The sequence below is a fragment of the Passer domesticus genome, chromosome 1, assembly GCF_036417665.1.
Source record: "Passer domesticus isolate bPasDom1 chromosome 1, bPasDom1.hap1, whole genome shotgun sequence".
NCBI classification, from domain to species: Eukaryota; Metazoa; Chordata; class Aves; order Passeriformes; family Passeridae; genus Passer; species Passer domesticus.
The window spans coordinates 21,706,217-21,721,964 of record NC_087474.1 but is presented as its reverse complement, the minus strand read 5'-3'; the positions used below and the strand labels follow the sequence as shown (position 1 = coordinate 21,721,964).

At 41.4% G+C, this 15,748-nt stretch overlaps 1 protein-coding gene across 2 annotated transcripts in view; it reads right to left on the bottom strand.

Moving 5' to 3' along the window:
* The window catches only part of CDK14 (cyclin dependent kinase 14), a 341,412-nt gene extending 327,153 nt beyond the window's left edge, over positions 1-14,259 (bottom strand). The window contains exons 1-2 of one of the 2 annotated variants that reach the window (XM_064409653.1): positions 13,849-14,259; positions 7,487-7,518 (exon numbers count right to left, since the gene is read on the bottom strand). In XM_064409653.1, the coding sequence (XP_064265723.1) occupies positions 7,487-7,518; positions 13,849-13,939 (123 nt within the window). In that variant the 5' untranslated portion in view covers positions 13,940-14,259. The remainder of the gene's footprint in view (positions 1-7,486; positions 7,519-13,848) is intronic. The other variant, XM_064409650.1, reaches the window with a different exon arrangement.
* Positions 14,260-15,748: the final 1,489 nt, after the last annotated feature.

Sequence of the window (15,748 nt, the reverse complement as noted above, 5' to 3'; positions counted from 1 at the left end):
AGATAAATTCCAGAATATGCAGAAAAAGAGGTGTAAGGCAATAACAATTTCTTTAAGCCTTAATATCATCAAAATGACATTGTTTTGTGTACATAAAATCCATTTTGTTTGAATAAGTCTGTAATCTCCTTTTTCTTATCCCTTCCAAATAATTAACAAGAGATGTCAATTGACTCAGAACTTTGATTACTGTGGATGAGATCCTGCAAATATATGGCTGTCAGAAATATTGTGACACACAGCAGATGAGGCAGCATACATGTAGAATTTCTCAGGAAAGTTAAAATGTAGACTGATAATTTTCATTTAGATCCTTTCATGGGAAAAAGATTTAGACATAGTCATATGTCAGCTTGTAGTGTGGCTAGGAAGAAAAAAAGAGCAAAAGCAATAATGTCTAAGCACAAAGTAGATGGAAGAGACAGACCTATCAAGGAAGTGCAAGATTATTTCTTGCCACACAATCAGGAGATTGCCCACAAGGCCAAGAACAAAAATATATGGATCCCAAATATATACTACATTGTGCTTTGTTACTCTATTTAATCTACCAATAAATTACTATATCCCATATGTCCCAAGAAAATAAACAGCGGGATTTACATGCAAGCATACTTTATCAAAATAATAATTGCTTACATTCAGACTCCACATTCCTGCATACACCCTCCCATCTGATGAGCAGAAACATCCCAAAATACACATGCACAAGTGAGAGAAGTAGGCCTGGAAATTCATCTTCATTTCACAGTGTTTCTCTGATAGCTAAAACACTTGCCTGCAGATCACAACAGAACTATATATGTCAGCATTTTGGCCAAATCCTCACCAGCCACTGCTGCAAACATGGATTCAGACCAAGTTCTGCTCCTTTGCTCCATCCCTTTTCAAAGAAAAGTTAAGCAAAGGACACAGGCATATTAAATAGTCACAAGAACCCTTCTTCCATCCAGTTTCTACAGAAGAAAAGACAGAGAAAGGGGAAAGTAAGCAGGTTCATACTTGACTTAACCACTTTCTTATGTCATGAAAACACTACACACTTCCTAAAAGGTAATAGGATGAACTCCCACCAGACACACCAGGCAGCAGAACACACAACAGAACATATCGATGGCTAAGGCAAAAATTCAAACCACTGCCACTCCACAGATTTGAGGGATGTGCCAAGATTAAAGCTCTTCCTCAGCTACAAAAGAGGGTTCTCAAACTTTCATCTCCTAAAGGCCAGGTCTATCCTCCAACACGAAGAAAAGTTCCTGTACTGAATGGGTAGAGTCATTGACAAGTAAATCTCAAAACCTTCCACGTGGTCTCAGGTTTTGCTTCAAAGCCTTGAAATTGGCAAAACAAAGCAGATACTTCATAGTCAGTTTTTCTTGCCACTTTTTTCCTGCCACTTCTCAGTTACTTAGCAGCTTGTATTGTGGTCACCTAGATCCGTTTCTGGAGGAGTCTCACACCTTCCAGAACCTGATTTATTTCCACGTGCAACATAGCACAGGGAAATGACAGGAATCCCTGACCACCATATAAATACTAGAAATTCTCTGAGAAATTGTACAAGGCTGCCCAAGAGTTGGGCTTTTTTAGACCACCAGAAGTTTCACAAACCAGGGTTTTTACAGAACAATGTCTCTTTTGTCCCACAGAAGGCACATCTGTCCCACAGCTGATGCAGTAAGAAGCTTTACCAGAATAGCAGAATTTGCTCTCTTCCATTGATGCCCTTCATTCTCAGACTCACCTGAAGCACAATTGCTAATAATATTATCAATCTAGAGAAAACAATCTTTCCCTTAAAGCAGATAACAACTTTCTAAGACCTGAAATGCTGGCTACTATTCTGCTACAGATGCACACACATTAGCATCACACACCAGTCCTAACAGCTAAGACACAATTCGGGTTTATATTTTGTTGGAATGGCCTCAAAGAGATGCAGAGACCAGTAAATGTGTTGGACAAGCTGATATCTAAGCCATCTGCTGCTAGGGAACCACCACCAATACCAGATCCTCAGAAGTGTAAGAGAACTGTACTGGGGAAAAGAAGACACAGAATTAGGAGCAGTAGGAACACAAACCATCTCCTGGGAAATCTCTGTCATGTACAGGCTCAGGAGACAACATCATCCCCACCCATCTTCCCTGCCAAAGGTGGCAGTCTGGAAAGATCTTTATCAGACACACAAAGACCTTCCTAACCCAAGAGGGTGGTCCTCCTGTAGGAAGTATCAGATTACATTATCCAGCTTTTACCTCCTTCTTGTCACCAGAAAAATATTTGTCTGTTTCATGCATCAAGTAACACTAAAACAGCAGCAAATTCCAACACTGAGTTGTATTTTGCCCGGAATTAGGCTTCCTCTCATTTGCTCTGTGACAATACAGCTGAACAGACACATTTTTCCAGACACTTGAACCACCTTTACACACATTTGGCGAAGTAAGGTAACCACCAGATGAAGTTTTTCTGACCCAGTTCCCCAGTATTATTTAGAAAATGCTTTGACACCTGTATTTCTGGCACTTTTTTCCAAATTCAGTTTTAAGGAATTTTTATCTTTCTGTCATATATGCACTTCTCTCTCAAGCTACTAACTAGAAATAAAATAGTAAAAAAATGCAGAAGTTATTTAGTGTATTATGTGCCACCTGCATTTTGGCATTCAAATACCTCTTGTTCATGCTTTACAAAGCTTTACTTTTTTTCCTACTACACCCTTTCCTTTAACTGTTGAAAGTCAAAATCTCCGTGCAAAAGTTCTGGTTCAGAGATGGGTGTCCTTTAAACCAAGACATTTTTCATGCCAACATCTCACAGAGGGAGTAGCCCTTTTATTTGGGGTGAGAGAGACTGTGAGAGCAAGTACATTACAGAATCAAGAAGTAACTTGGCAGAACTCCCTCCCCTTTCACACACTTCCACTTCAAACACACAGAAGTTGTTCCATGTGTGAAATAAATGAAATTTGGCTTCCTCAGAGTTGGAGACTCTACATGTAGTAAGGAGTAGATGAGTATTAAGGATTTTGCTGAAGTCAGAGTATTCATAACACCTCCAACTGCACTCCCATATGCTCACAAGAACTTGCATTTCAGCTTTTCCATCAGAGGAGATTCTTATCTCTACCCCTCAGCCAGCTCACATGCTTTTCCAGTAAGCATGTAGGCATCTAGTGTCAGCCAGCTTCAAAGTTACTGGGTGAAGTCAGACAGCATTCCACATGCAGCAGACACAATCACAGTACCCCAATTTCCTAAGAAAAATGGCCTTAAAAAAAGGTGCTCTTAATACCAGTAAAAATTAACATTAAAATACATCTAAACAATAGCAATAAAACTCACTATAAGAAGCATTAATCAAGGAAATTCATGTTGATTTTGAGTCTGAAGATTATTTTCTTTTGATTTAATTGTGACATTGATATTAATTTATTTAGTGTGCACACATATGACTGAAGGTCTTAAAACATGATTTAAGGACTCAGAGAAACCAACAACAGAAGGACAAGAACAACAGCTTACAACTGCTGACAACAATTTAGAAATAAATCATAATAGCAAGCAGCTAACCAAAGGAGCAGGTTACCACCAGCCTTGAGATGAGTTTAGTCACAACATCAACACTGGCTGTTATCCCAACAAATATGCTACAATTCAGCCACTTGTTATTGGCCTTGATCACACTGTAATGAAAAACAAAATTAGTTGCCTCATTATAAGGCAGAGTGGACTTGTTACACCGGTGGTCCAAATACATCAAAGCAATCCTGCATAGTTGGAAATTATTAATCTAAACTTTGACAAACTACTGAAGCACAAACAAAATGTTCACTCGGGGAAAACTTATTTGTTTTTAGACTGCTCTTTTCATGCAGTGCGGCTCCTCAGAGGTGTTCATTTTCTATCATGATATTCAGTGTAGATAATCAGAGCTTCATCTAAAACAACAAAACAGATGCTAACTGTGCCAGAAAACACACTCAGAGTGTGAAACTTAGGTTGCTTTGAAAAACAGGGCAGCTACTTTTCAGGGGGAGGGTGGTTCACAGTTTGCCATTTTCAGAGAATACATAAAGTACATTTAAGGACACAAGCAGAAGGTGCCTTACTCAAAAAACTTTGGAAACAGACAAGAACAGCTCCCCTCTACCATGATACTCCATGACAGAGGAAACCAATCCACAAACCACTGAAAACACTGAGAACCTTCCCACTGATTTCAGCACGTACTGACGCAGGCCTATGTTTCAGTTCCCACAGTATGACCAGTATGACAAAAAGGAAGTGGCTAAAGGTTAAAAAGGAAAAAAACAAAACCACACGATTACTGCTTTAAATGAAAGACTGTAGAAGAAGTGGTCTGTATCCACTCCTTTATTCATATGAGTCTCTGGAAGATGTCACAACATCTTGTGAAGGTGAGCAGGCTACCACTAAATCCATTAAATGGATTCATTCAGTGTTCTTTCCTGGACCAAGCAAAAGCTGGCATCACTTAGAGAAAACTGGGTTTTTTTAATTTAAAATTTAATCAAAGAAACACAAGAGCAGGTATTAAAAAGTGAGAAATCTTACACTATTCCTTCATGCTATTGTTGTGCTCCTACCTTATGGGTAGGACTAAATGCAGCAGTAAGATCCCTGAAACAATTCCACAAATAAAAGTATTTTCTAACACATAACTTAATCACAGGATTCACTGCTCATGATTCCTTTGGTCCTAATTTATTGGAGAGATTAATTTCATACCAACAGAAAGCAATTATGTGGTAATCTTGCCTATCATGTCTGACATCTCAGTTTTCAGTAGTTTCTCTTCAAAAGAGAGACAATTTCCTGCAGTCTTGTACATTTTTCGGCTACTGCATGCAATTAAAGCAGGTAGAATTAAGAGCCACTGAAGTGCTCAATTTACTCCCCCAGTTCCTGAGAGACAAACAAGTAAGCACCTACAACATGCAGAATAAAGTGATAACCTATCCAGCTGCAAATGCAGACCTTGCAGCTTTAGAAGGGTCATCTTCCTCCTCATGCCACTTTCTCTCCTGCATCAGAGATTTCAGGTCCCTGCTGGCCAGCTTCTGCTCCTGGTGTTCTGAAGTTCACAACTTCAAAGGCTAAAACATGAGTCCTCCACCTCTACCTGTCAAAAGCATAAAGTCCCTCTGCAAGTTCATTGCTCCTTGTTCAAGCACTGCTTCACAGGTCAACCTCCCTTCAGGAAAGGGGAAAGAGGCTGAGAAGAGATACACAGCATCTGTCAGCAACATAAAAGAGCATCTTTTCACTAACCATACAAGGAGAATGTGCTGCTTATTAAATTAAATTTCTGTTTCAATAGTTGACTATTTCATTTTCTGTAGTAGGAGGCCCAAAGCTGACAGCTTTGGAGAGCTTGGAAAACAAATTCCCCTCTCTTCTATCCTTATGTGATATTCCCACTTATTGTCATCTTAACTTCCTTCATAACTGTTTCCCTATTAGAGCAATACTACATACACAAGCCAGAAGACTAGACTGCTTTTTTTTAATATCAAATAGTCTTAGAAGTGTTTTTCAGGATGGTCTTCTAAGACCAATATGTGCACCCACTCCTCTGCTCACAGATTCTGTCTTCCTCAGAAGTAGGTGTTATTAAATCAGGTGTATTATTGTTACCAATGTCTGTTTCATGTTCTGATCTGAAGGATATTTGAAAAGAAAGGAATTAAGTGATACCTGGTACAGCTCGTGCTCTGATTCACACTTTAGGCTACAAAATCACCAAGAACTGTGTAGAATTTGAAGAGATAATAAGGACAACATAAAATCTCAACACACTTTTCTTTCTTCTAAGAAATGACACCTAAAACTATGGAACCAGTTGATGCAAATGTCACATCAAGCTCTTCCATATTTACAGGAAATGGAAGAAAACTCTTTTGTGTACCCTTCCCACTAGATGTCCCTTACTGCCTCTGCAGTAGGTCATTGCAACAATCTGTCAGATTCCATTAAAAACATATTTGAAAGACTATTTCTCCCCGTTGAATTTAAACAAACATTTGCTCAAGTCGTCTCCTGTTAAAGCAGAAAACCAGGTTTAAATAAAATAAATGCAACCTGCAGATAAACAATCCTGGGGAAGGGAAGGGGACAGAAGAACTGCATCTTCATATGACAGTGCTGTTTAATAGACTCTTTAAAATTCTGAGTCAAATTCAATACAAGCTATTACTACTTACTGAGTAGGTTATAGCACAGATATACCACTGCAGCCTTCAGAAGAAAGTACTGAACAGAACCAGACCAGATTTGTAAAACAAGGATTCAGAGTTGACATATCTGCATGTATTCACACTGGTGTAACTTTTAGGGTGGAATCAAGTTCCATGAGAGTTACAAGAGAAATGAAATAGTCAGGACCACTGCATGATGCAACAGAATTCCTGAAAAGAGAGCCTGACCCCATGACCTTCACTGCAGACCTGAGAGGAGTCAAGGCGAGTTATAGCTTTTGCAACACATCAGAAAATCACAAAATATTTATATTGTTACAGCTGTATTTCAGCATCAGTGTGATCTCTTTAGAAAGAGATGGAGTCTGATTTGATCCAGAATCCAGGACATTACATCATCATTTATTTATTCTAGAATCTGGCATTACACAACAGCTATCTCACTCTATTCAGCCAAGAATTTAAGCTTACAGCAGGCAATGAAAAAGAAATGCCAGAAGCACAACATCAACACATGAAAATTCTTCCATTTGCTTCCAGCTATGGTGGCAGTACAAGGCAAGCATTGACTACAATATGATCAATCCCACCAAGGCCTACACCTCTTCCTGCATAAACTTGCTCTGTGGGATGACTTGCACTGACCTGGAACTCCCAAGCACAAATCGTGAGCAGCATATTTTACAAGTTAACTTGTGAATCATATCACAGACAGGTCAAGACCCCAAACTGATTAGACTGAATAATCAAGTATCAGCTTTACCAACAGACTAGATGCTGGTTTTGTGCTGTTGGGTTGGGTTTCTTTTTAATTTAATAATAAGCATCTCTCTCAGTTGACATATTCAGCAAGTGCCAGTGCAGCAGCACTTTACACAAGGTATTCTCTCAGGAGGGATGTTTTTTCCCTGCCTGTTACAGTACAGGCCTACACTTACAAGAATTGTCATGGGCAAAGTTCTGTAAAGTATTTTCCCTGCATGCAATATTTCCCAGCATTGGAAGTTTTAAATGGTCACTTTTCTCAAAACATCCAGCTGTATTACATTAAAAAAACAAACCTCTAAGTGCTCTGTGCAGACCCTTTGACTAACACATTGTTCTGGTAGCTATTCAGAAAATGAAAATATGTTTGAGCAATAGGAATGTATTAATTCACATGTACATCATAACACTACTATCTGTGGGTTTCTTCTAGCATCAGTGAGAAATATTAAAGGCATACCTGGACTATGTAAGGTGCAAAGACATTTAACCTACCTCATCAAAGCTGCTATCTTCCTTCTTCAAGGCTTTAAAATAAAAAGAAAAAAGAAATTATTAACTGTATTGTATTTCAATAAACACAAACCACTAGAAAACAAAACAAAAAAAACTCAACAAAACAAAACAAAAATTTAAAAAAAAAACACCACAAAAACAGGGCATCATTTTCCTGTTATAATAGGAAAGAACAAGCTGGCATGAATAACAATTTTATACTCAAAATCTGAATCTGAAAATGCAATGTAGAACAGCACAGAGAGTTTCTAAGAAAGTAAATTTACATATTTATGAAAAAATCCTCTCAGGTTAAAGATAATAAGAGTTTTAAGGATGGGTTTGGGTTTTTATTTTAATTCCTAGTGAATAGGAAAACCCTTTATGGTTTGGTTTGTTTTTTTTTTATGGGAGAGCTTGACTGAACTTCAAAAAGGAAAATTATAACAAATACCTAACCATGTATTCAGTTTTTCAAGTACTAACCCTTTATCAAATAGTATGCATTGTAACATGCCTTTTTCCTTTTTCTTTTTTTGCAATTTTTAGTATGACTTGCACTAAAGCAGAAGAGATATTTTTATTACACTGTTAACAAGCAATTAATCAACAAACACAGGAGAGAAAAACAGTGCACAAAATATGCGAACTGGTAAGAAAATGAAGACACAAATAGTTCTGCAGTTATAGCAAAGATTAAGCTGATGGAAAGTTCTCCTTTAGCATAGTAGACTTTTTTCTTGAAATATGAACAAAATTAATTTCTCCAAATCTGCACTGCACTGTGCCGGTCTGAAGGTACGAGACTGGTTCTTTTTCTCAACCAGACCCACCAGGGACTGCACTGCAAGTGCTGCACGCCGTGACCTGAAAGTGCTCTTTGTTTCCCTCTCTTGAAGAGCTAAAATTAGATAAACCATTGCATTGGTGATGGCACTGCTTCTCTTCAGTTTAAACCACCAAGGTTTTCAGTTTGGGGGAGGTCATCTGAACAGCCATGCAGCGCTGCACCAGAAGGGTCCCTCCTCATCATTTAAGCAGCATAATGTTTCTTAAAACTCCTGAATATTTCTGCAGGAGATAAATATTTAAGCACCTAGCATGGCTGAGGATCTAGACTCCAGTTGTTCTTTTTTAGATGCTCCTTCTGCCTTCAAATCACAGGTTTTTTCTGAACATCTTTCAAATCTTGTCTTCAGGAGCAACTGCATTACCAGCTTCAAAACCAAAAACAACAACAAAAAAAAACCCCATCAAAACACAACAACAACAAAAAAACCCATGGCAAAAATAAAACCAAAACAAAAAAATAAAATAAAAGCAACCAAAAAACCCACAAGAAACAAATGAAAACAAAACAAAAGCAATGCCAAAACTGTAGAAGCTGTATCAAAGGTGGTACAGAGTACCACCTGTGCAAGCAACGCTGCACCTCCAGAATCTCCACCATGGGCAGCACGGCACAAATCCCAGTTATCTTAGTACAGAAAAGCAGGGAATGTCCAACCCTCCTTTGCTTTTAAACTCCCATTTCTTTAGGACACAAAACATGGCTTCCCTCAAACCTTTGAAGATCACTGCTTTACAGTTACTCATCTAGATTTCATGCTCAGTGATAAAAACAATTAAACAAGCTCTGGTATTTTGCTGAGGAGATCTGAGGCACACATTGTACATTTTGATAGTTCAATATATTTTTATGGCTTTGAAGGGTGATCAAAACATTTTCAGACTGCCAATCCCAAGTACTCAGAACTATGATTCGAGAAGGAAAGAGAAGGAAAGAGAAGGAAAGAGAAGGAAAGAGAAGGAAAGAGAAGGAAAGAGAAGGAAAGAGAAGGAGAGGCCCCAGCCTGTGGAACACTTTTTAAGAACACACTTCTAATCTTCCCAATTACCATTCAGGTCACAATGACATACAAGCTACAAATTAGTAAATGACACACCTTAAGCTGTGCTGACAAGCTTTTCTCCCTTACCAAAATACAAGTTTTTCACGTGACCAGAACACTACAGGAATAGCAAAACAGATAGCTAAACAAAATTCACAGTGTAACAGAACAAGAAGAAATGGGAATATGTGATCCATTGCATATACTTGGCTTGTCTTTAGCTTCAACCTTTGACTAAAAGAGGGCTTTAAAGAATCACAAAAAGAGTATGAGAGTTCTGGCCACCCATTTAATGATAATATCAATCTCAACCAATTCACTACATAGCATCTCCCAAAGAAGACATCACAGCAGCATGTTTTATAGAACAAACTATATTAAAAATACCCTCTTCTCCTTGATGCAATCTTTTCCTTTTTAAACTGTTAAAAAATTTCTGCTGAACTTAAGAAAAAAATAAATGTTTACAATGAAGTTCTCATTACCTCAGGTATGTGAGCTATGTGGATGTACATCAGAGGAGATTAGTGGAGATAACCTTTGTATCAGTGAGGAGCTAGTGACAAAGCCCAGGGATGCCCAGAAAGGCCACAGATTGCTTTCAGCACACTGTGATAAATCTCAGCAATGTTTTCTCTCTTCCTTTCCTCCTTCCTTTCTTTGTAAACTGGTGTTAGTTTTTGACTAAAGAAACTCATAAGAAAACAGAAGTTAAATGGCATGAGCCGAAGTGATCTTAACTGTGATTCTGGTACTATATGAGCTTCAACAAATACATAGCTAAGAACTCTTCACATAATTAAGAGATGACTAATGCTTTTATTAAATTATTCACTAATAATTTAATTACATAACTATCAAAGGGTAAAACTAAGAACCAAACCTAATAAAGGTTTAAATCCTAAATTAAACAGTGAGTCAACTGGAGTCAACTGAATCTCTAAAAGTTGCTTAACATACAGTTATGATGTGTTCACTTGTCTGGTCAACACAGTCTGTAAGCAAGGAAACAAATTTTTTAAACTAATATGGATGTTCATATAAAAATGAATAGGCTGGCAGAAACTTACAAACGAGAAGAATTATGAATATTTTTTCAAATTCTTAGTGATGTAAGTTCTTTATGGTAAGATAACTTTTAAGAGGGATACTCCTTGAAACACTAGAAAAATTCTGCCAGGAGAAAGGGTACCTAAACTACAAAGATAGTTCATTTCTCTAGAACTAGAAGCATCCAATTTCTGCAGCAAAGAGCCACCCTGTAGCACCACAGACCACACACATTTCCCCCAGCACACCACAGCACTGTATCATCCTCTGCCAGATTTGCACATAATGGAACAAAGTGAATGCTCAGGAAAAGGCTGACTGAGTGGGCAATTTCACACTCAGCAAAATAAACATTTTCAATATTAGGTGCTCTAAGAGTTACAGGACTGAGCTACAGTTTTGTTTGAAGAGCCAGATCTTCATCATCCTCTTCCAGCAAAGCCAGTGGATGCAAAGCATCAATTCAGAGTAAAGAAAATGGGTCAAGTCTTCCTGAGGCTGCTGTTGGTACCCTTTGAGCCTCTGCTGTGCCCCAGGAATAACTACAGTGTTTAGAGATGGTGGGGAAATAGCTTCTAATATTACCTAACATACTTTAGTACACTGTAAAAAACATCATAAATTAACTGCAGCTACAGCGTCTCAAATTGAGAGGACTACTTTGTGGGGAGAAGTGGGTCTGAAATGCAGTTTATTGAGTGTTAACCTGCAAGGTTTAACAAAAAAAAAGCTCACTGCCAACAACAATCAGGATACATTTCACTTTTATCCAAGAGGCTAACATAAACTTGGGTATCTAAATCTGGTACCAAATTTGGGGTCTTGCAGCATTAAGAGAATTGCATTTGGTAGACAGGTTATTGCCAACACTGGGGGAAGGTGTAATAGTGCTTTATCATTTCAAGAATGATAACAGATCTTTCCTACTGCAACACGTGAAGGTTTGACTCACTAATTATTAGATTCAAACACCACAGTACTCTCACATCACTTATGTGACAATGCTCATGATACTATGTTGGGTACTTAATGCTCATTTTGGGCACTTAAACCTGCAAAAACACAGACATTGAAGCAGAACAGGAAATGTTAATATATCTCTGTTATATGCTCTTTTATAGAATCACAGAACGGTTTGGGTTGGAGGAGACCTTAAAGATCATCCCAACTCCCCTGTTATGGGCAGAGACAACTTCCATCAGACCAAATTGCTCAAAGCCCCATCCAACCTGGCCTTTACCATTGTCAGAAATTTATTATTTATGACAAATCACACAACTGAGCAGATAACTGGAAAAGTTACAAATTAAATACATCATTAATTTGTAATTAGCTAACCATACCAAGCAACCAGCACCTACACAGAGAGCATTAAAACCCAAAAGTCAAATACCCAGGAAGTCTTTTTCCAATGAGGTTTTTGTTTTCTCTCCTTCACTTCAATATAAGAGTTAAGTACAGCACATGTTTTAACCAAAGATTTCATGGTATGCAAGTTTAGAATTTCTTTGCTTTGGCTTATCTGTGTCTCTGGTATCAGGGAGTGGACTATCTTCAAATCTCATACAGATAAATTAGAAGTTTTTTGCTCCAAGTGCAGTTACCAGAATGATGATCAATATATTTGAGCATCTGAAGATGGAACAAACTTGCCGGTAGCAGCTGTGTTTTAATCACAAACCAACCATCAGCAAACAAACAAACCAACCACATACCAGACCACACTCCTACACTTCTGCACACATACACACAGAACTGGAGGAGCTTTCAGACATAAATATCCGTGTATCTAAAACCAGGCCAGAGCTCCCAAGGAAACTGAAGGCTTGTTTAATTTGTGCAAAATGACAAGAAGAGATGATCACCCAACTGAGCCAAATAAAACATGCAGAAATTACCAGCCAGAGGGGCCCTGATCCCTAAAAGGCATTAACAGGACTGTCACTGTTACAACAAAGCAGCATCCTCATTCAAAACATTTTCTTTGTTAATGACTTCCACCATTAGTAAAACCCTCTCACAGTTCTATGGAAGAGTGTCTGTGTTTATACATGCACAGAGACATATAGAAGACCAAACACCTGACTGCTTTTTTTTTTTTTTTTCTAATCAAAGAAAGTTAAATGCATTTTACAAGTTTAAGACTGATGATAGGTGAAAGCTGTTTTCATATGGGGGCAGAAAGATTTGTAACAGTGACTTGATACTTGCTTTACAACTGTAACTTTCATATTTCCCCTTGAAACTCTGGTTTACAAACAGGAATAAGCTTTTCTCAGTCTGTTTCATCCTGGAGTAGGACAATAAGAAGTACCTGATTTCAAACACAATCATCCATTTAAAAGCTTGCAGTGCTTGAATGCATACACGGCACGTGAAAAACTAAAGTGCCCGATTGTGCCGGCCCAGATCCTAGGCAGGGTTCCTGGGGGAGAGCCAAGGCCACGGCTCCTGACGGGGCACAGGCACTCACACCCTCTCCCCGGGACAAAGCCGCTCCGCAAGCTGACCCACGTCTGCAGCCGGGCTGGCTGTGAGGAAAGACCTCCCAAATGGACAATGCATGGGGAAGGACTGTGGAAGGGCCATGCAGACGGTCTGCAAGCACAGGGGTGCTGCATCTGCTCTCGTGTGTTACAGCACTTCCCCCCGCTGCTCTGCGCCACCAGCTCGGGGACACTTCGCACCTCCTCTGAGGTACCTTCTCTCCCTGCTCAGCTGCGTGTTGATGATGTCAGTGGGAAATAATGCTTTAAACAGTGAATTAAGCAGCATTGTGCACCGAAGACTAAGAGAAATACCAGTCCAAGCAGACCAGGACTCTTTGGCATTGTTCTCAATAACAAATTCAACTGCAAAATAAACTCGTGTCAAAACCAAACGCGGTGTGGTGGCACTGGGAGGTAACACGCTTGGCAGCGGCATTCAGATGACGCTACCTCAGGATGCTTTATGTCAGTGACAGAGCGACAAGACTTCACAGCAGATGACAGATAGACTTCTTTTGTCTGGCCCCCTACATCACTGGGCCGCTATTACCTGTTTCAGCATCTCACACCTCAACTAAACCTGCAGCCCGTACCAAAAATAAACTAGCGGACCTGCAAGACAATGAAAATAACCTACTGCTTTCTGTTGAGGTTTCTCTATGGCAGTGGGGGCACGTGAGGCAACTCTCGTTTACAGTTTGTTCTTCGCAGCCGATTTTGGGCTAACTCCATCACAGACCCATGCAGCACTGCCGGGGCTGCCGGAGTTATTTATTTCCCGAGCTTTCTTCCCAAGAAACGCTATTCGCGGACGGCGTCGTGGCGGGTGTTCCCAGCAGCCCGGCAGCGCTGAGCCCACCGCCCCCCGTCCCTCCCCGCCGGGACCCCCGGGTGCCGGGCAGCGCCGTCGGGGCCCGGGCCCGGCACTCACCTATTCGGCCGAAGCTCTCCGATAAAGTTCTCCGCAACTTTTTCATCCTGCTGATCTTCTCGGCGGACTGCGAGTCGATCATGTCACACATCGGGGGACGCCCCCGCTGTCCCGCCGGCCGCCAGCCCCGCTCCCCTGGCTCCGGGGCAGACACCGCCCGGCCGGCCCGGGGCTCTCCCCGCGCCCCGAGGAGCCGCCGGGACGGTCCCGCTCCCGCCCGGGAAAGGAGCCCTACACCGCGGCTGCCGCTGCGCTCCGCTCCCGGCTCATCGCCCCGAGCCCCGGCCCGGCTGCCCCGGCCCGGCCGGACGCGGCGGGCAGGGCGGGCAGGGCGGCAGCGCCGAGGGCAGATGGAGGAGGAGAGCCAAGTCCGGCCAGGGGCTGCGGGCGCCGGCGGCGGCAGGGAGGGCGTGAGGAAGGGAGGGAGGGTGCGCTGAGAGAAAGGAGGAGGAGGAGCCTGGGCGGGCCGGGGAGCCCCGGGGAGGAAGGGCGGCGGCGGCGGGGGCGTGAGGGGGGCAGGCGGGGAGCGCTGGGGCCGGGCCGAGGGATGCGCGGCGATTCCCGGCGGGAGCGCTGGGGCGGCGTTCGGCGGCAGCGGAGACAGCGGGGCTGCCCGGGGCTCTCTGGGGACGCGCTGCGGCACCCCCGGGCCCGCGGGGCCGGGGCTCACCCGGGGTCCGGCCGTGGAAGGAGGCACCCCCGGGCCGGGACGCTGCCCCTCTGCTGCGGTGGGCCCGGCGGAAAGGGCTCCGCTCGCCCGGAGCACCCGGCCCGTCAGGGTGGAACTTGGGGTCCTCTCCCTCGCGTCTCCAGGCACAGCCAGATATTGTGCCTTCATGTGCCTTAGCCTGCAGCTTAATGAGTGTTGGGAGCTTTTGAGCTTGTTAACTCAATTGAAGCAACGTTACTGAAAAATAAATCAGTTTAACCCATCAAAATGGATGGTCATGTCTAGTCTAAAGTATAAAGTAAGTACTTTTCGAGAACAATATGTTAGGTAAAATTTTAAAGCCCAGGTCTTTGTGGCTCAAATTGTATTTTAATGCATGTTATCTGGTTAAAATGAACTTGGGTTTTAATGAGGCCACCTAACACAATTTACTGGGATTAGACGGTGTCTAAACTCAGTTTCAGGAGAACATTTGTCTAGACAACTGTTCAGGTGAGTTGGGTTTGAGCCATCTGCAGCTCTGTGCTCAGGATTGGGATTGAGCCTTTCTATTACAATGCAGCGGGGTTGGACAGTGTGCAGCATCTTGAGGTGGGAATCCATTGCAATTCTCTATTTTAATCTACTGTATGTAGAATATGCATGTATCTCTTGTGGCATACAAGATAATGGGAACTTGTCCTGCCATATAGAAATACAGCAGTGCTGGTAAAATGTCTTATGCATAACACTGTACAGACAGTTTGATAAAAGATTTTTGGAAGTGTGAATCCTCTTGACCCTGCTAGCATCTTTGAAACGGGAGCTAAAATGGCATTTTCAGTGTTGGCTGTGTCGTATTATGGAAGGAAATTGAGAAACAGTGGAAACTGGAATCTCACAGAGAGCAGTACAGGAAAAAGGAGGAGAAATAAAAATTAAGAAGAAACAGACAAGGCACTAGAAGGAAAACGGGAGGGAGAACACAAGTGTTTAAGGATGTTTAACTACATAATTTCAAGAAAATTACATTTAAGTCATTAATAATGGCTGATGGTTTGATCTTTGTCTGAATCTGACATTACTACCCCTGTTCTTAATGAAGAGGAAAATACCATCATCATAAATAAAATATTCTGGTCCAGAAGCTGAAACTGAGTTTAACATCTGAGCACTCTGTATTTTCTGTGTCACCATTCACTCCAGGTAGCTGTGCTGTTTGGCTGAGACTTGTACTAACAGTGCTATAAT